The sequence below is a fragment of the Scatophagus argus genome, chromosome 11, assembly GCF_020382885.2.
Source record: "Scatophagus argus isolate fScaArg1 chromosome 11, fScaArg1.pri, whole genome shotgun sequence".
Taxonomy (NCBI): domain Eukaryota; kingdom Metazoa; phylum Chordata; class Actinopteri; family Scatophagidae; genus Scatophagus; species Scatophagus argus.
Genome location: NC_058503.1, coordinates 18,848,324 through 18,869,836, shown reverse-complemented (window position 1 = coordinate 18,869,836; position 21,513 = coordinate 18,848,324). Strand labels below are relative to the sequence as shown.

General features: G+C 39.9%; 1 protein-coding gene across 1 annotated transcript in view; it reads left to right on the top strand.

Annotated features, from left to right (window-relative positions):
* The first annotated feature begins 276 nt into the window (after nt 1-276).
* The window catches only part of LOC124067069 (transmembrane protein 163-like), a 52,921-nt gene continuing 31,684 nt past the window's right edge, over nt 277-21,513 (top strand). Inside the window, exons 1-2 of the mRNA XM_046404123.1 lie at nt 277-1,163; nt 6,581-6,700. Of these exons, the coding sequence (XP_046260079.1) occupies nt 962-1,163; nt 6,581-6,700 (322 nt within the window). The 5' untranslated portion in view covers nt 277-961. The remainder of the gene's footprint in view (nt 1,164-6,580; nt 6,701-21,513) is intronic.

Genomic DNA, 21,513 nt, shown 5'->3' with positions numbered 1-21,513 from the left:
ATATTTAACCTAGTGGACAGTTAATATATATACACACTATATAATAGTTTAAAGCAGCACGTCTGTGCAGTTGGCTGCCTATGTTATGCTGACTCACAATGTTGTGCAAAAAGTTCTTTTGATTTTGCAGGCTTTTGCTTACAGTATTTTTGTTTATGCTCAGCTGAAAATCACTGATCTATATGCAGAGCGAATAAGTGTCAAGCTGGCTGATATCTCACAGAAATGTTTTTCACGTGTTCTAACTCTCAATTGCACACCTGAGTTTCGGCGCCCCCTGGTGGTTAATTGTTATAGCGTGATGAGCACATTGAAAGTGACGCAAAAGAGCAGCAGTCAGGTTGTGGGTGTCATTAACAAGCCTGAGGTGTGAAAACATTCTTTTTTGTACTTTAAATACTACTTGATATATAACGGCCTTCTAAGATCAATTAAAGTTTTGTTTCATAAATAAATCAAAGCCAGTTTGTGGGAAAGCTCAGAGTGGTTCAGGAAGGATACCATTAATTATTACATGCAGGCTAGTGGCCCGTATGGGAATCAGAGTTCTGACAGAAGGAGAGAAGGAGGAAGGGGAGGAGGGGAAAAAAAACTTGCTGGCACCGCCTGTCAGATTCACAGCAAATCCAGGCAATTTATCACAACGCCTCATCTAACCCTAAACTGTCTAACTGGCTCCATCGGACAGGGTGTCTACACTGAGGCTGCTGAGCTGCTCCTCGCAGTGTTTAGCTCGCACACAGGGGGGTTGGTTCGCTGCTGATGCTGGGGAGATAAATTCGTTATCTCCCATCTTATCGCCATCTCTTCTCCCCCCTCCTCCCCGGAACTGAGTCGACACCGGTGGCATATTGGACGCGCTGGATGGCTGCTGCACTCAGCGGACCGGCGTGAATCTTTTTTTCCATCATCATTTTTCTTTGCCTTTTAGTCTGTAAACAAAAGATCAACTGCAGCAACAATGACAGACCCGGCGACCCAGGAGTCCTACCCTGTCCCGGACCCGACGATTGTGGATCCCTGCCCGGCCACAGTGCGGAACGGCCAGTGCGCCCCGGATGGCTTCACCAACAACCATCACCAGCAAGCCAAACCCCCCGGCCAGCATGAGCCGTTCTCTACGGGCCAGGAGATGAAAATCACGGACACTGTGGAGGGAGAAGGTAACTTCATCTGTCTCTGTCATGTTTGGAGCTGCTTTGTAAAAGTTATGGATGTGAATGTGTGTTAGGGGGGCCTGGACGGGGAGGGGGTATTTTTTACCCACTTGAGGTATTTTTAGTCCGCTCTGATTTGAATAATTTATGATAGTCCTACATCAGCAGGATTCAAAACAGAGTAAGGCGAAAACTGATTTCAATTCAGTTTTCCATATTGCATTGTCTCTGTGGACAAAGTTGGCTGTGGGAATTCATTTTTTTCTATAAACATGCGCCCACATTCAGACACACTCATTGTGATTGAACGCTAGATTCTGAAATCAGTCACATGCATGCCTAACAAACCCTTAAGTGCGCCTTTCATTTGCTTAAGCACATGTGAGTGTGAGTGTGTGTGTGTGTGTGTGTGATTGTTCTTGGAATATAATCCCATTCGTTATCTAATATATGCGTAAAACACGAGAAACAACAAATTCCACAGTGGATAATAAGATTTAACTTAAATCCTTATATTCTAAGCTGGATTTGTTTATGTATACATCCAGTTACGTTATTTAATGTCATGTAAATGGATAGGCTAATTGAGACATTATTAAGTAGCTCGGTGATACTAATTTAACTGAGCATGTGTTGGGTGGTTAATAAAATCTGAAATTGAACTTGGTGTTGTGACAGTGTTGGATTTAACTTAGTTTTTAGAGCTGAAATCACCCTGCAGTATGTCCCTGGTACCTATAAGGTAGATAAAGATAAGGAAAAGGCCAGAATGAAAGATCTTCGGTTTCTTTTAAGATGTTGTCATCATTAAACGGCACTGGTCAGTTGGCGGATTTGAACTCTTAGGAAGAAGCCTTAAAGGGGTTCAACGTGAGTTAGAGCTGCACTTCCATTGAAACAGCTTGGAACTTGTGACAGATTAAAAAATATGGTCAAAGAATCAAAGCAGTAGAGGCTGAGATATCCTGATTTTTGTTTCCTTGTGTGGGGCAAGCGCCAAAAACACTGGATCCTACATTTCCCACAATGCAACCCAGCACCATCTTTCATTTCACAGGTAAACAGTCATGGTTTTTCCATCTCTACACTTTAAGTTTGCAGTGCAGACTGTTAAAGAGTTGCACTTTATTAAACCCAATCCGAAACAAACACCTGGTGATCTCACTGAGGTTACTTTACTTGCTCTTCTAGATCCACAGTCATGTCACTGTTCTGACAGGCGAAATAATACTAGCCGTCTTTAGTAATGTGATCATTATGTTTAAAATTGGCAGGTTGCACCTTTAAATGTTTGCAATCACTTGTGTTACTTTGTCCGAGGTAAAGTCATTAAAGTCAATTAAAGGTCATTTGTCTAAGAATGATGGTCACAGAGATATTAAAATAGACGTGAAGGAGGAAGCTTTATTTTAAAAGCTTAGCGATTTAAGTGACCTTTAGAAACAAACACCTCATGCAGACACACACACACACACACACGCACACATACTCCTGCACAATATATTTCTCACATTCACACTCTCTCTGTTTACGTCCCTCCTCCACTTTCCTCATCTCTTTCCTATTTACATAAATGTCGCTGCCATTGCTGCTAGAACACCTCTGCAGTCTGATCATGCACTGATAGTGTCTCTTTATATATCTGCCAGGCTAAGACATGAAGACGTCATTGTATACACTGCAGTGAGACAGGTAGGGACAGGCTTTCAGATTGTGCAAAAAAGTAATTAATTTATCTCTTTCAGGTCACGCTCCTCCCTGCAGTATTATATTCAGTTATGTTTCCTGGCTTTCTGTGTGTGTCTGTCTGTGCATAATCAGCCTTTTGAGCTACACTGGCTGATGTTAATTATTTTTAGAAAAGGTGTGATAAGAGACAAGTGGTAAGAGAGAGATACACACTCACAACCAAACACCGGCACAAACAAATGTGTGTGTGTGTGTGGTCTGTATGAGAATATGTTGAGCTCTTGCCTCTTGCTGTCTGATCCTGCAGTCTGGGATCACGTGAACAAAGGGATTTAACAATGCTGTCTCACTTCCCCCTCTGCCACACACACAGACACGCACAAACACACACACATGTACACATCACCATACTATCAAAATACTATACCACTTTACATGGAAAGGTGATCTTATCTCGTGTGATCACTGTTTTGATCATGAACAAAATTTCACTCACTTAAGCTTCACTTACTCCTGATCTGACCTTTACTGGCCTGTAAACTATGCTTGTATCCACAGATAAACATATCCATACATCATAATCACTGTGGCCAGTCGCACCCTGAGGCTTTATTAGTGGACGTCAGCTGGGTTATAAGACAAAAGTCACTATAGGGTTTGAAGTGCTTCATTGTAAATGTTGCTCCATGTGACTCAACACAAACATGCGCATTTTCATATAAGGCTGTTTAATGAGACAAACCCTGACATGGACCTTCCAGATGATTTTTTTTTCTTCTGTTAAAGCACAAGTCATGTGCTTTTCTTTGACTCTCTATCTTCAAAGAAATTAATCACAGCCAGATTAAGTGATTTCGCATCAGCTACATGGTGAAAGTTAAGGGGTGAATGGGTTTGGGCCATAAGCATCTGTCACAATGAGAAAAGGGATCTGTGTTTAACAAAATGTACATGTTTTAATGATGATATTAATATGAGAGTGACGCAGAAGTTATTAATAATGGATGCATGACTGCTCAATATACACCACACTGAAGATGTTGACTTGTAGCAGTGAAGGTCGTTGTGTTTCTTACACCTTCCCACCATACCTTCATGGATGCATTTGGTTACCAACTTGTTTCTGACAGTAACAGATACAAGCTGCCTGAACTAAATCAATGTCATTTGAAACAGCACTTCACTTGGAGTGAAAGGATCTGGCTGTCCATCAAAAACAGTTGGCGGTGGTGGGAACCTGGTGAGGGATTGCATCCCAGTAGCAGCACCAACTCCTTCTGGATGCTCTGTCTTCCTCCATCTACACCCACACTAGATAAACAGTGAGAGTTAACAACAAGGGCCGCAGGCAGGGTGAAATGGACTTTCCACACCGTGAGAAATTCAAAGATAAGAAAAGGGTCATTTTGTTTAAAGGGTCACTTTGTCACATACAAAATTGTACTTCTTAGGTTACAGAAGGTTAAGGATGCTGTGGAAAAAGAAGCATCTCATTGAATTTTAAGGTGTTTTCAAGGTTAAAGAGGAACTGATTTCACACATTAAGTTCTCCAGTCACAGAGAGTACCACTCGTGTCATAATGTCCTCCGTGGCTCTGCAGGAGCCTTGTCAAGTTCGAGGGAAAACTTAACGTCTCTAGCTCGTCTCAGCTTGGCCTTTGAAACTTCACGTTCCTGACAGAAAGCCTAAGAGGCATACTTGATCTTTGAAAGGTTTTACATTTTTGGTGATTCACCCTGATACTGGGGACTAAAGGTCAGGAATCTTGTACCATTGTTAAAATCTTTATCTTGTCCCACAAATTTAAGTAAGTGCAATACTATAACATCATGGTTCTTCTTTAACTCTTAAAAATAATTTATTTGATGAAGCTGAAAATGAGTTCAGTCATTATTTGTTTTTTATCATCAAAGTCATTTTACACTGTGGGACTATCATGAGACTTTACCAGCTCTTGATCGGCAGTCGTTTCCAGCATGATTCCCTCTCTATGACTCACACAACATGCAACACACATGACATCTTCTTAGCCCACAGTCACGTTGCTATTTACAGTAACACTTTTGAGCCTGTAAGTGATATTATATTGTGTTTTGTCTAGCTCTTCAGTGTCACATGGCTGATCACAAAGTCTACATGGGTTAAATATACAGCAACGGCTGATTTTAATGTATGTAGTTAATTAACTGATCAGGGATCAAGTAAGAGATTCAAGGCTCAAGGGTTGATTTGGTTTGATCTGCAGTCAGTGATTCCCGATCAAGAAATATGGCACAGACATACCAGTTCTGTTGGAGACAGAGAAGAAGGTTCTGTTGGAGAAAGAGAAAGTTCCTGCAGTATTAAAAAAAAAAAATCAGTCGATTTCTTTTTTTTAGAAAAAAGGAGCACTGAAGAGGTGAAGGTCTATTTTGTTGAAGCATTTTGAAGTTATGTAAAGTCTTGTGTAATGCGTCACTAACCTACTGCAATGACACCTTATATATATTTAAGTTTTTGTTTTTTATCATGTTAGTGAGAGAAAATTTGTGTTTTATTCTAAAAACATCTAATTTTCCAAATGACTTGAACAATCCTAGCTCCACTGAAACACAAAAAGGGACCGTGAAATTTGATCCAAGTGATTACTGAAATGCATCCAGAAGATTTAGTTCAAAATCAAAAGAAAAATAAAAGAAAAGCATTGCTTTCATTAGATCACATTATCTGTCTGCTTTTGCAACAAGAAAACACAGTTTGTGTCTCAGGACAGTTCAGAGGAGACTAACTATACTATGGATAGAATGACAAATGATATCATTAAAAGCTCTTTTAGATGTAAAAGTTCAGGCTTATAAATATTGTATGAGTCTGCCAAGCCAGCCTCACGCTTCATGACAATGGAAGAGCTCCAGGCAGTGCAGAATCTGGGCTGTTTTGTCTGTGACCTCGGGCAAAGACTTCCTATACAGAAATAGTGCTGTGAGGCATGAAGAAATGTATGTGAATCATTACACTCAGGATTCTGCCTTAACTTTGCCTCTGTTTAGTCTTTTTGAAGGCAACTGTGCCTCAAACAGACTTATAAGGCCAGTTAAGGACTGTGCACCTGACATTTAATTGGTTTTCATTGATAATTTTATTGCTTAGTATAAATTTGAGAGACCACACTTACTCTGTAGCTGTGAGGGAAAAGCTGTTGCTATCCTTCATGTGTAATCTGCAGTGTATCAGGGCTCTCTGGTTACACATCAGATTATTTAGTGTCCTTCATTGCAAATCTCCAATGATATGAAGCTTTCTTGGAAGTTGTGGAGGATGATCTAACAGAAATCCTGCACAACAGGCGGAGGAAACAGCACCAGTAATGTTTGAAACATAAGTACTTATTGATAGATCAGCTCGTGGTCTGATTATAGCTGGTGCAATAATGAGTTAAAGTCTTGTTTTACATACTGAAAGCTGTGTCATTATTGTCAAGTCCAAAACAATACAGCAATTGTTGTGAAATTTATCATGTAGGAGAGGATTTTTACTCTGTGTTTCTTACAGTATTGCTTTGGGGGAACTCCAAATGTTTCTTTTTTGAATGAACCAAGTGATTATGGATGAGTTTTATCACTATCTATTCACTGTAAAAGAGTTATTACCTCTGGCTGTCTCATACAGTCACAGGATGGCTAATGACCTAAAAAGTAGTTGATGAAGAAAGAAGGAATTATTCTCATAATAGAGTTTACGTCTCTCATTGCAGGTCTTCTGGAGAGCAGCATGCGCCTGAAGCCCCATGAGGCTCAGAGCTACAGGAAGAAGGCACTCTGGGTCTCCTGGATCTCCATCGTGGTCACACTCATACTGGCCGTGGCAGCTTTCAGTAAGCGTATAAAGTACACATTTATGGGCCGCATGTACTAAAGTGTGACACAGTAAGTCTTGTGTGTGTGCTATCCAGTCGTGAGAAGACCGACTGTGGCAGTTTAATTCTCACTTCCCCGTTGACTCAGAGGAGATGTTGTCATCTGAACGTCTGTTGTAATGGTTTTGCAAACGTGTAGTAACTTTTAACATGTAGTAAGCGTCTTTTACAGACACAGATGGCTTGAGTTACACTGTCAGACAATAGTAAAAGCATTTGTTTTCATAATATCTGTGGGAAATCGAAGGCTATCCACGCTGCTTTTTTAGCATAGTATTTTAAATGTGGGGATTTATTTCAGTTTATTGATAATCTGTGCTTTATTTGAGCAAAGACTAGAATGAAAGAATAATTAAACAGCACATGAAAGAGCACTGATGGAAAAACACTGAGCTAACTGATTCCATGGCTAACACTACGTTAAAGGGAAAATTGGGCATGGTTTATGTGGATGTCTGAGGAAGTTCTCCTGCTGCCAGATCTGTTCTTTCTCTGACAACAGTGATGTAGTTGGTGTTGAGGAAGAACTACAGGATATTTTAGCTCGGATTTCTAGTAGCCAGAGGGTGTGCTGCTGCTCAAAAACAAAACTTGCTCTGTTTGCTTGGTTATGTTTCCAACAGCGAAAATGACATCCCAAAATATGAGTGCATGGGATGCTATGAATGAGGATACATTTCATAGTCAGCTGACTTGGATATACAGCTGTGCTTTTTCATGTCAAAGTATACTGCCAAAGAAAGAGACTGGGACTGTGGCTACATTGCACCTGGAGTCTTGCAAGAGGACAAGGCCGGTGGGGACCAATCAGGCCAATTACTCTGTTGTTGGCTGCAAGAACCAACACAAAAGTCTTCATCTACTCCTACCATCTGAGGATGTGAGTGGATTTATTTTATTTTTAATAGATCGGTAAGAGTACAAACTCAACAGACTGATCAACACCGACTGTCTGTGACCTGACTTGGTAGCTTCAGTTTCACCAGGTTTTATGTAGTCTGTGAGGCATATTTATTTTAGGTTTTTCACACCACATGTGCTTAACCTCAGTGTTTCCTCTGATGTTGTGAAAGGGTGTAGCAACAGCTTCCACACACATTGTGTTGTCTTATGATACAGAGGATGTCCACCATGCACTGTACTCTTGTGAGCGCAACATGGGATGTTGCTTTGTCATCCTGGCTAAGCATCAGCTTCAAGTCACAAAGTGTCCCAATCCATTCAGACTTCTTGTCTTCTCCTTGATGTGCTGATTAAGTATAAACTTACTATTTTAAGTGACAAAGCTTGATGGGTTCACAATTAAAAACTATTAAGGACTATTTAAGTATTTTAAAAAGGTTTTTAAACACATATAACATTACATCAAAGCTCAATTTTCTAATCTAAAATAAAACCTGTTTTAACTTAAAGACATTCAGAAAATATAATGGACAGAATCTGCAAATATTCATTAGGAAAAAACAATATAGTGACTCAGAGCTTCACAGGGTCTTCTAGCTCACTGTTCTTGACAACCTGCATCTTTACTGTTCACTCTTGCCCTTCTCATAGTGTCTTTTTTTAAAGCTGCAGGAAGCAGATGCTTTCAGCTAAAAAAGCTCTAAACATCCTCTGTATGAAATTAAGCAGACCTACAGTGTTAGCAAATACCTGGTTAACACGATGGAACATTTAGAAAATAAAGTCGTTATTTTTAGTGTTAGTGGAGGCCCCAAAACTGAGCTAAAACCATGGTGATGGTTATAGTGTTTGGATAAAAACAAACAGAAGGTGAACCATAGAAATATCAACCAGTGAAACCAAGGAAGACAACAGGCAACTGGCAAACAAAGAAGAAGAGATGGAAAGGTGGTGCAGGGACATGGAGATCGGCTTTCCTCCATCAGTCATGACTGCAGTCTTGAGTGAGGGCTCGGCAGCACTGGGTTAGGAAATGAATAAATGTATGGATCTCTTCTGCCCCCATGCACACACAAAAAGAGAAAAGGCTGCATGGGCACTGAAGAAGCGACAACTTAGTGAAAGAGAGCAGAGGGAGGGTGAAAGGCAGATGGAGATGGAGGTGTGGAGTTCTGAAAGTTGCGATGGTACCAGGGGACGAGGCAGGATGAGTCCTGGCAGGCAACGTTGGGGATTTTAGCGATGGTGATGGCTCAACTTTAAAGAACACCGGCATGCCGTTTCCTCCCGCCTGTGTCCTACTTTTCTCTCACACTCTCAGTCTCGCCATCCTCCATCTTTTATCCCATCAGCATGTTTCCTCACCCTCTACTTTCTTTACCTTCCTCTTCGTGTGCTCTCGCAACTTATCTCTCACTCTTTGCCCCATTTATTTTTTCAGGCAAAAGATGGTTTTATTCTGTCAAGTCATCCGCTGTGTGAGTATGTGTGGGGGGTCTTGTACATAGTTTTATGGTTTTTCCTCTGGTGGACATGTTTTAATAAAGCATGGTAAAAGTCAAAATCCTCTTCATCTGCTCATATATCATTCATCTTGTTTCTGCCAGCCTTCCTAGTTTTTGCTCTCTCTTCCCCTCCTCTTCTTCTCTAGCTCCCTTTTTTCTCTCTCAAAGGAAGCTGCAAAGATCCTCTGCCTGTCTGTGACCTTTAGCAGCATTTTAACATTTAGAAGGAACGAGAGCTCAAGGTTGATCTATTTCTGCTCTACTTTCCATTGTATCGAGTCCTGAATGTCTCGATCACAAATGGCTGCTCTGTCTTAGCTCACGACCTTTCTTGAGAAGCTGTCTTTTGTGCAGGTCTTGGCTAGCTGTTCACCTGTGAAAGTGGTACAAGACCTCAAGGCTTTATCACACATATCATATCTGCACCTTTAAGAGGCAGCAGCAGGTTTGTTGTTGTACAGCAGGTGTTAAACTGGCCAGCAGAGTGTTGAAGATTAGACAAACTTAAGATGTGTGAACACTTACGGATCAAGAAGGGCTTTGCCTCAAAATAAAAAAAATAATAATCGTAATTTCAGGTATTTACTTTGTTGATCTGCTGAAATTAATTGGAAAAATCCCAAAAGGGATTGCAGACTCCCACCGCGTTTATATTTCTTGTTTTAACGGTCTGTTTTAACGGTTATTCCACCAAAAAATTCTGTTATTTGTAGGGATTAAACGCACATGGGCCAAATTTTAAAAATGCCTCTCACCTCTGTGATCCCTTTTCTGTTAAACATCCTGGGGAAATATGAACTCTAAGTGTTAATACACAACAGGTTATCCTAAAATACGAGGATAATGGATGAGGAGGAAGTGAAAAAGAGGACCATAACATAATATGCTCTGTTTTTTTCTCTGATTTTATTTCTGTGTATCACACAATAGAAAAAGATAAGGCTGTGGTCAGTTCATCCATTTGGTTAAAGATGCCCTGAATAGTTCTCTTGTAGTAGTTCTCTCAAAATGTTTATATCTACATTTAAACTCGTGGTATGTATCTTTGGCATGAATTAGATGCATTTCCTTCCTCAGAAAATATTTGAAAAACTGATTATGGGCATAAAATACAGAGGAAAGGCTTTTTTTTTATTGCACTTCAGCCACAATTTTGGTTTCCACTGTGAAGATCTGAAGATTACATAAATGAAATAGAAGAAATTTGTGTTTCTTTCAGTTTACATTGCATTTCACAGGCATGCACTCGGGCACTTACACTGTATCTCTGTGCTGAATTCTAAGCAGAGTGGGTGTTTTTTCAGCCTTTCAGCGTTTCTTATTAGAAATCCCAACTCAGGGTGCATAAGTAACTGAATAGATATTGTTTCATTATCAGGTGTAGGAGAATTCCTGAGGCGCATTCATGTGATGTAGTTGTATTGGATTCAGTTGTAATGTGGCCATAGGAAAAACTGTTCCATATTCAGAGCAGGGAACGGACTGCCCACCAACAAGGACGGTTTTCAGATTGCCTTACAGGGCTTCTTGGAACAGGCTATAGGAGCTGGACTGTGGACTAATTGGTCGCCACACAATCAATCAATGGCACTGCCAACAGCCACTTAATGTTTGAGCAAGGCAATGGGAGGCTGGTGCTGGGAGGGAGCAAAACAGGGAGGGAGCAGGAGGGATAGAGGATGGGAGTAAAGCCCAGATTTAGAGGAGACAGAAAAATGGGAAAAACAGAGGAAAATAGGAGCGACTGGCAAAAAATTTGGGACATGAAAAGAAAAAGAAGTACAGGAAAAAACATAATAAAAAAGACTGGCTGTGTGATAGAAAGATAGAAAGATGGAAATCAGCCCAGTGGTGAATGGAAGAAATTATGAACTCCAATAGAGCAAAATACACAACAAGATAAAAATTCACTTCAATTCTCAATTTTCTATCTTCTTCTGTTTCTTTTCTGCTCTCTTGTTCTTTAGTATCTGCAGTACAGCTGTAATTACTGTGATATAACCCAGATACATAAAGTAAAAGCTCAACATAGTTATAAATAAACCATTACTTTATGGAGATCTATCTGTGCCATGACGTAGGAGATGTAGATGGGAGGAGCCGAGCCAGAGAGCATATAAAAAGTCAATTAAAGTTTTGTTTAAGTTGTAGACCTACCACACTGCTATCACATGTTAAACTCGTTCGTGTGCAACCGCACACTTGGTCATGTGCATTCATACAACACCCAGTTCAGTGACTGTAGCTCTGCAGACATCCCTGCTACACCATAGGGTTATACCAGAGCTAATATATATATATTTATCTTCTAACATCCCACAACATATTGTGTTTAAGTTTAGCAGGTGTCATGTGAGGGACAGACAGGCGAAATGTGGCGTAATATGTTCTGAATTTGCGGTCGTTAGAGATGCATTTGCTGACTCCTGCTGCTTTCAGCATCTCATTTGCTAGACGTGAAAGAATAACATAGCCAGGGTGAAAACAAATGATGAATCACAGAAGGCAGAGTGTACACAATAGAGATGTTTGCACTCAGCTGTACGGTGGTGTCTGCAGGCCATTCATCATATCTGGGCAGTCACTGCAGAAACACAGTCGTACCAACATCAGTCTCTCTCCCCCTCCCTCCCTCTCTTGCTCCAGTTGTACCTCTCTCTCTCTCTCTCTCTCTCCCTCCCTCTCTAAGCTTTACTCCCCCAATCCCTCAGTTCCACCCACTTTCCCTCCTTTCTTCCGCTCCGCCCAAACCTTCCTACTTCTTTAGCTTCCACTGTGCCATTTCCTTCCCTCTCTCCCTCCACCTTATTTATATGCCCAGCCCCACCTACTGTCTGTCTCAGTGTAGAAAACACAACCATTTATTCATTTGCTTTCCTGTCCTTTTCTGTGCTGTCTATTTTTACTGGTAAATACCAAGTTGCCAGCTGGAAAGAAGTCCTGTGGGCTATATGGTGTCAGACTTGTAAATCAAAGTAATTTACTTCCTGTTGTTTCTCTGCAGTCATTTTAACTGCTCCTCTAGTTTTGCTTGTGTAGTCATTACCATCCATACAGCTGGATTGCTAATTTTGTGCCCATGTTTTCTATTTTTATGCAGCCGTCCAGATGTGTATCATTTTCCTGATTACCGACAGATTCTAATAATCAGATGAGACTTAATCTCCTGGTCCAAATGTCCATCATGTGTCATTGTGTTTTTGCAGCAGCCGTCACCTTTCATTCTGTTGCTTCCAAAAAATGCTGCAGCACATGTGTCATTGTGTCTGTAAGGGCTGTGTGATCCTCAGTGCTGTCACTTTGAGGTCGGCGTGCCTGGTCTGTTATCCCCACTTTCAATCCCAAGTGAATTACTGTAGTGTTTTTTTCATTTTTATCATTTTTTTCAAGTGGATTAGCGGCACAAATGTACATGTCTTCGGATTTCCTGATTTATTTATTTGTCCTAACCAATAAAGTAAACATAAAGTAATAGCAAAGTGTCAGAAGGATGTAAAGTGCATAGCAAAGACTTTTGTGGACATAAGTTGGTGACGTTCAAGTAAATGTAACATCATCCTACATTTCAAACCCTCCTTATGTCCTCAGTTCAGCAGATTTACTGACAGAGGGATAACAGTTTTCATACCTTTTTAACATCTTCCTGATAGGAGCAGATAGCAGACTTTACCAAAATCAATTTGAAATTCCATAACGTAATGCACTCTCTGTCACAGTGTGATGAAATAAAATCATTACCGTCTTTTTAACCCCAAAACGCCTCGACTCTGAACACGAAGTTAAGTTGCTGTTGTTGTTAAGTCCTAATACGTACGAAATTCACATGCAAATTCCAAGACAGATTATAGTCAGTATGTACACCAAAGTCCCTGGGTAATACAAGCATTACAAACCAACATGTCCTGGATCAGCGTTTTGTCAGCGTTTACAGTGAGATGATGGTCAGCTCACCATTGTGCTTATGAAACCATCTTTACAGACCTTTACGGACACTAATCATCAGAGTCATTATAAAATTGTATATGCCAGACTGAGTACTAAGAAGTGTGTACATATAGTTGCATGCAAGTAGTGTGTGTGTGTGTGTTTGTGTATGCGTATTAATATGTGTCGGCAAATAACAACCAGGACAGTGAGCTTCCCCCCTGAAAAATAATCATTTAATCATTTTTGGTTCATTTACATTTCTGAGGTACAGAACCAGTGGCAAACATCTGCCAAAGTCTTCTTCTGGGCCTGCCTATCTTTACCATGATAACAGGTTTTGGAAAAAGTCTAAGCTCAGAAGATTTTATGATAATGTGAACAAATTTATGTGAACAACGTTGTAAATTGAAAGAATAAGGATGGGAAAACTATAAACGTGCCAACATCTGGAATTTTGATGTGTTGTAGCATCACACCAGAAAATGGGCAAAGATTAGCATGTCTCCTGTCCAATCTGTCCAGGCTCCAATGGGCAGTGATACTGTGGAGTCATTTTACCCAGGGAAGAATGCTCATCGTAGCTTTTCTACTGAAGACAAAAGCCACATGTTAGTGAGTGTTAGTGGGGTTTTTGTCCAATGTGAAAGGAATTTGCAGCGGATAATTTGACCTGAATCCCTAGTTTCTAAACATTAATTCCTTCTCACAGACAACTCTTACGATTGTATTCTAATAATCCACATACTTGCTCGGTACTCAGTGAGGGTCTACACATAAACAGACAATGTAGAAAACTGAAGCAGAGTGGGGCCACAGGGCGACTATTGACTGGTGTGTTAATCTGTAGTGGGAGAACGTCTCATTCTTTAGTATTGTGTGGTAAAGAGGATAATGCTGTCTTTTACTGCTCATGATTTGCCAGCGTGTGCTAAGACAGTATTTGCCATTTACTAATTACATAATAAATGCAATTTTGTCTGTTTAAGATTTACTGGCTTCAGCAGTTCAGAGCGTCACCATATAGTATCTGTGCACTGTTGACAGAATGGGGACAAGGGTACTTTGACTTCTCAGGGAGAGTGGGGTTATTGAATAGTTTGCTGCTCTGCATTGGGACCTGCTCTCAAGCTCTGTTCTCAGTGGCTTGAGGAGATGCACATTATGTAGGCTACACATAAAGAACTTATTGTGATTGTGTGCTTGATGTGTAGTTTATGAAAAGTGGGTCAGTTTACGTGTACATGTTTTATACATGTTGAATCACCCAACCTCTGGTGTATGTGTGCTTGTTTCAGTTTGCTTTGGCTGGTGTGAATGACAAGGCAGCTTGAAAGACAAATTTGGATGTGACTGAAAAGCGGCTCAATCACAGGATTTTGTCATAGTAGCTATGTGAGTGTGGCATTGTTTCAAAAACTAAACTACTGTGAAATTCACCTACTGATTCTGGGCATAGTCAGAGAAGTCGTTTGTATAAACAATCTATATAATTGCTTAATGTTTCATTTTTATTTTATTTTATTTTTATTTTTTATTTTTCTGACAACATGGTAGCATGTAAAAAGAACATAAAATGAGATGTGTTGCATATGTTCTAGTTAATCTATCTAACCAGTTTTTCTTTCCTACAACCTTGTAATATTCCAAAACCTTTTTTTCCTCCTCATTCTATCTTTTGATCAGTATTTATAACTCATGACTTGCAGCTACACTCCTCATTAATAATGGTCAAAATCAAATGTTTGTTTGTTCACTTTGTGCTGCACAGCTTGCTGTCATTCTAGGAAATTAGATTTTAGATGATGCTGATGAAGCAGGATGACAGTCGCCAAAACTGTCCAGTGAACAAGCCACCTTTCTGTCCATGTTACATGTTTATTGTTGAGTCTTATTGGTAATCGGTTTTGGTGAAAATGAACCTGAACTGAGAGGTCTGAGAGTATATTTTACATTCTTGGTATGGACCAACCAAACTGAGCCCCAGGTGTAAAAGTGACATCTGTACTTGTGGTGTTATATTTTACTTTTTTATTTTAGTTCCAGTTCTTGTTGCTCACCTTATATTACAGATAAATCCACCACACCACAGTCTCTGTAATACAGTAACCATAAAACCACTCAGCTGTCTTTGCAACCAATTCATGTAGCTCCTGGATATAGAATAAAATATTTTATTCATTTATTGTTGGTTAATTATAAAAAGCTTTTTGTTGGCAACTTTACTACAGCACAGTTGTGACATGTTGTAGCATGGAGGCACTGAGTCAGCTGCTCTTGTACCATGTGGCTGTAATCTAGCAGTAATCATTATACAGCACTGCACTATAACTGCATGGATTTCTGCAGATGCACCACACTGTCACAATAAACAGATCCCCTGCTATTCACACTTTCCAAAGCTCCTCCGAGCACAGCAGTGAGGTTGTCTTCGGTTCTCGGTTTCTCACACCAGATGCTTCAGACACATTTCCCCTCCTCCTCAGCGCCGAGAGGACACAGGCACTCATACATACACGTACAGACGTGTCATCCTCACATGGCAGTGAATGACGTGGGCCGATGATATGCCTACATTTCTTAAAGCAGTAAATACTAGGAAACATTTCGATGCAGTTCTAGTAGTCTGTTGAATTTAAAAGCTAACAGTAAGTGGAGATGTAATCATTTACACCTGCAGCAGCTCTTCCCCTGACATTTTCTTGCCACTAACTCCCACTTCATGGATTTTAGTAATTCAGGACAGCCTAATCTTAATCATTAATGACTGAATTGTCCCCTGGGTGTTGCTTTGCTGTGTGTGTATTATTCTGTATGCATAACACAGGGGGTGTGTATGTACTTAGGTCCTTATTCTGTAGATCTGCTTATGAAATCTACTTATGATAATGTCAGAGTTATAAATCACAGCCTTAATGTTTCCCCAAGCTCCCATTTTTCTTTTGCTGTATTAGTCTTGGTCATTTTTCTACATAGATTAGTGGATCATTGGCAGGTCTGGACCAGCAGTTAAGTAGGTTTCTGTTTTATTTACATTTTTCTTAGCATTATACACTTTATATTCAATCTGGCATCATGCAGGACTTGTATGCCTGGAGAGATGGAACATTTCAAACTATGAGTGAGTTTAACATTTAAATGCAGACTGCACAGTTAAATTTAGTTCAGACCCACAGCTGTTTTAAGTCTGTGTATGGTTTGAGATTTTTCGATACTTAAGAAACCTGAGTTCTGTTACCAAATCAATATCTTTGAGTTTGATAATTAAACACGATTTTGTAATTTAACAAATGAACTCATACCTTCACATTTCAAATGTTGTCCAAAGACAAGAACTTGACTGAAATGAAATCTGGAATTGTAGCAATTATAATTTAAATAAGTAAATATGTGACTTAAGTTCAAATCTCAAATCTCAAAAATATCAAATCTCAAATCTCAAATCCTAAGTGACATTCAGTGCCAGCTTTTAGTGTGTGACAGGTTTTCATACACTATGTGCAATAAATACATCTCAGTCAGTACAAAATAAGTAATATATCAAACTCACGAGTTAGAAGATGCTGAATATGTATCCATGCATTCATTTTGAGCGAATAAAATACACACGAGAATTGATGATATGTTGCATGGGATCTTTGATAAAGACTTGGTTCATGAGTATGGACATATGAAGATGAAGAATTTCTTCCTCTGGGCTCAGGAGTGTTTGAGTTAAACTCATCATAGGAAATTAAATATCTCCATCAATGTAAATAATAAATTCTCACCCTCATTACCACTTTCTTATGCCCCGTTTCTATTCCCAGCAACATGGATACAAAATAGAAGTTTCTGACTGGAAAAGCAGCTGCACTCATTCTGTGGTTATGTCTGTAAATGGTGTGGGAATTACGTCGGCTTGCTGTACAAAGCCTTCGAACAAATGTGTGTGTGTGTGTGTATGTGTGCTTGTGTGGGTTTGCATACACCTGTGCTATGCTGTAAACCCTTGATGTTCAGGGGACACCATGTGGTCATGCATGGATTGTTGCACAGCTTCAATCATCAGATCTTGTGATTAAACTAAATAAATTATGAATGCTGAAACAGACACGCAGAAACATGCGCTGGTTGAGTTGTCCTACTGTTAGCTGAAGTAGCTAACTGCATGAACTTTCCATTTGATTCTTTTTAAAGCATGAATTTGTTTGCCTGAGTCCTGCAGTATATACTCTGAGTTTGTTTCAACTTGTTAGTGATACTAAAGACAAAACTGAACTTTTTCAACAGTCAGGCGTTTCTGTTTACATGGAGGTTCAGGCTTTGCCAGTGTTATCAGTCTTGTTTCTTTTCTGTACATGAACTGTTTGGGGTCACTTGTTACAACCAAGATGTGGTTAATGGGCAAAAATGACTCTATTCTACTTAAGTCCAGGTTAGGTTTTATTTGAGCACATGATTTTAAAGCGACCATAACAGTGTTGTTGTTATAAAATCTTACTTGCCTTGAAACAAGAAGTGCGGCAGGTTCATTCATCCTCCTTTCTTTGATGTGTCTTAAATTCTTTTTATTGCTTCTTTAAAACCTTTTCTACACACAAACTAAACATCACAAGCTATGAATGAAAAACACATCAAAAACCAAGCAAAATGGGCTTAATGATGGCTGATCCACTTTAAAAATGTTTGTTTATTTTAGCCTCACAAATTTGGTTGTGGGATTATTTGTAGGTACTGATTCTTGAAACTTAAGGAGGTCACCTGTTACAGTCTTCGGGTTCTGCAGCTTTAAAAATGAAGCCATGGAAGACATTTTACCCCACTGCAGTAACGCTACACTATTGATCCCCTTCTCAAGAGAAATTGTTTTGAAAACCCTGCAGAGCTGATGCAGGATAGATGCAGGGTGAGAGATACTTTGTTTTCCTTGGCAGTCCAAGGTCCAATTTGAAATGTTTGTTCTCTTACCCCAATTGCAGACCTTAATTGTCCATCAACTCTGTTTCTGTGCTTCTGGCTTTGGATTAAGAAGACAAAACACAATCAAAAATTGATGACTGATGAAGCTTCTGAAAATTCTGTGCAATGATGCTGACTGTTATGTTTTTTACAAAATCATAGCGAGTTTTTTTAAGTACTTCTCTTGCACACACACTTCATCTTGCTGTTTCAGGGAACTTGCTACCATTTTATTTTAATTTTTTTTGCCTGTGTATTTGCTTGGCTGTCAAAAACTCCCCACCCATAGCATAATTATAGGACAGCCTCTCTGGGCAGCCTCACACCATCTTTTATCAGTCAACAGCACTTGACTATTTTTACTCCTCAAAGACGAGCCAGAGAAATGAGTTTGTGCATTGTGATGAGATATGAACTTCAAAACAGAAGGTGTGTGTGTGTTGAGTGTATTTCGTGTTAGTCGCACAGTGTGGTTGTAATGTCCTATCTGTTTCTTGTTCGATGTGTAATGTTTCAGAGATGGTCTAAACAGCTCCGTGCAGATATTTAATGCTGCCGAAACAGAATTGATGGAAAGAACACTTCCTGGTGGGATCTTGGGATATTTTATACAGTACTGTCAAACTTAAGGATGATCATTGTACCTGAAAATTGATGTTATTTGCTGCCATTATAGTCAAAGTATGAATGCAGCTTGACCAGTTTAAATATTGGGACTGTAAGACTCGACATCAGATGAATCTCGTACTGTTATTAGTGTGATGATGAGTGCGGCAGCTGCGACCCGTGAGACGGATTCACTGATTGGAAGCACTTAGGTAAAGCACTTAGACTCAACCCCAATGGAGAGCGGCAAAGGACAAGAACAATTGGTGTTTTCATGATTATGGAAAGCTACATTTTCTATACGCCCTTGATCTTTGTCTCGTACCTTCATTCTGCTGCTGTTGTGTGCAATCAATACGTGATGGGAGAGGCCTCATGAATGTTATTAAATATTAATAACAAATCAGTTAATTACACTGTACCACACAAGTCGGCAGTGCTGTAGATAATTTGATTTTTTACAGCTGAAGGGAGTTTATTTTAACACTGGTTTGCTATTGCTGTGAGGCTTCAGAAATGTCACATTATTTTCTTTGCTGATGATTCAAACAGCAAAGCTTGTTAAATTTTGTTAAAGTGCACTTGGATAGAATAAAGGGGCGTTCCAGTGATTTGGTATCAGGGTCTTAGAGGGGACTTGAGAGAGACTTCTAAGTATAATGCAGCAGAAATTAATGGTCAAAATCAAAGCAGCAGAGGCTGAGGTATCCTTCATTTCACTTGCTAATATGAGTAAAGATCTACAGTTCCCATAATCCAGATCAGTAGTGCTGTTTATGAGATTCTCCCTGCCTTGTGAATGCATACATCTTTTTGACCTGATATAGTAGATATGTGCAGTATCTTTTTTTTGGATGCTTGGGGCAGTGGAAACAAGTTGTGAACACAAGACTGACATGTCATCACATTTTAAGGTGTTAGGGCATATCTAAGTTCAGTGAGTTCTGTTTGTGGTGTTTACCAACTCCTGAGGGAAATATCTCTCATAAACTGTTAAATGCTCCACTATGTTCGCCAGCTAGTCACTGACTGTGTCTGTCTGCTGTTTGGTGTTGTGAAAGTAGTGTAAAGTGAGTTTTTAGAGCTGTTTGAGAACAACTGCCTGCTGTGGTTGAAAATGATACTATGAGAGCTATGTGGCCGGTGCTAAATAATGAGCTGAGAGGGGGCATAATACTGGTGTAAAGCTGGGTAGCTGCCCATGTTGGGTGATGATTGAATTTCCCTCGGGATTAATAAAGTATCTATCTATCTATCTATCTATCTATCTATCTATCTATCTATCTATCTATCTATCTATCTATCTATCTCATGATTCTCTGGAGGTTCATCACTAAGAGCAACCCGTTTCATAGTGCCACCTTGTTTTCATATGGTGATTTCATATATTTTATGTTAAAAATAAATACACTAAAACAAAACTTCATAGTCAGTCCAATTGTTGTTGAGACATTTCAGAGTCAAGTTAACACTCACTCTCTGATTGCTACGAGTGCCTTTAATGGTCCACCACCTCCCATGACAAATAAACTGATGCTGATGTGTAAAATCAGTAGAATTTCCCCTTTAATGCAAACCACAAGACAGTGTATGAGGACCAGCCAAGGACGAGCACGAGTACTTGTACATGACCAATGAACTTTTCAGGATGTTAAACCAAAAAGGGCTGTGTGTAAAATTCATAATTCTGCCTTTCTGCTTCATTTCTCACCATTTCATTCATATCGCAAGCATAGAAGAACTTTAAATCAGAAACAAAATCACATTTAAATTCTCACTCGCATTTTAATGCTCTCCAGTGGATTTCTTGTATGAACGCATCCCTTTAATTTGTGAATATTTTGAGCTGTTTCTACGGACTCTCATTGAACAGCTAGCTTTTCTTGCTTCATGCAGGGGAACACAAAAGACTCGCCAGTAAAATTCCCTCAGCAGCCAACTGCCGGTTTCACTGTGATCAATGGTAAACTGATGCTTGTAATGGATCCATTACCAAGAGGCCTGGGCTTCCACATGCCTGGCAATAGATTATATACTGGTAAGGGTTGCCTCAGGGAAAAGGGACCGGGAAAGCCCAATTTTCCCCTGAATGCAATGATTTCTTTTATTGAGTTCTACACTGTTGGGCTGATGAAACATGCAAATGGAGGGTGGCCATAAGGGGGAGATGAGGTGAAAGCAAGCAAGCAAGGAAGAAAGAAATATGTCATTTGTCTTCATTCCACAAGGCAATTTCAACCTCTCCCTCTATCTTTTTGAAGAGCAATGAGGTGTAATTGGTGAAGCTCATGTCAGCACCCCCTTGTCTGTCTCTCAAACAGGATTACACCCTCTGAGGTTTTATTAAATCAGAGTAAGAAAAGACAGAGATGGCTGTGGTGGTAGTGGTGGTGGGGTGCTAAGCAGAGGGCGGTCAAGAGAAAGGCCAGCTGGCTGAGTCAAGTAGAGAAAGGCAGGAGAGAAATGAGTGGCAGCAGACAGAGAGTGGAGGAAGTAAAGGACTGGGAGAGTTCACAGTGGCAAAGACCAGGAATGAGAAAAAAGCGAACAGAGATCACTCTTCTTGCCATCCATGTAGAGGCTGAGCGAGAGCTGCTGAACGGCTGCAGCATCGATATTTCAGTGCTTACAAAAAGGGGGATAAGAGTTTGTTGTTATTTGTGTTGGAAAAATCCTCTTTGCCTTACATATCCAGTTGGTAAATGGTGATATGCCCGTTCTCAGCGGCTCAGAGTTTTGCATCATTCAGTAGCTCAGATTTGATGTTAAGCTGGAGTATCAAAAGGTGAAGGTATTGATCTGTCAGCCATTTTTGAATGACGATGTACCATTTATATGCCTGTCATTATACAGTATTTCATTCATAAGTAAAGAAACATTTGCAGCCTGACC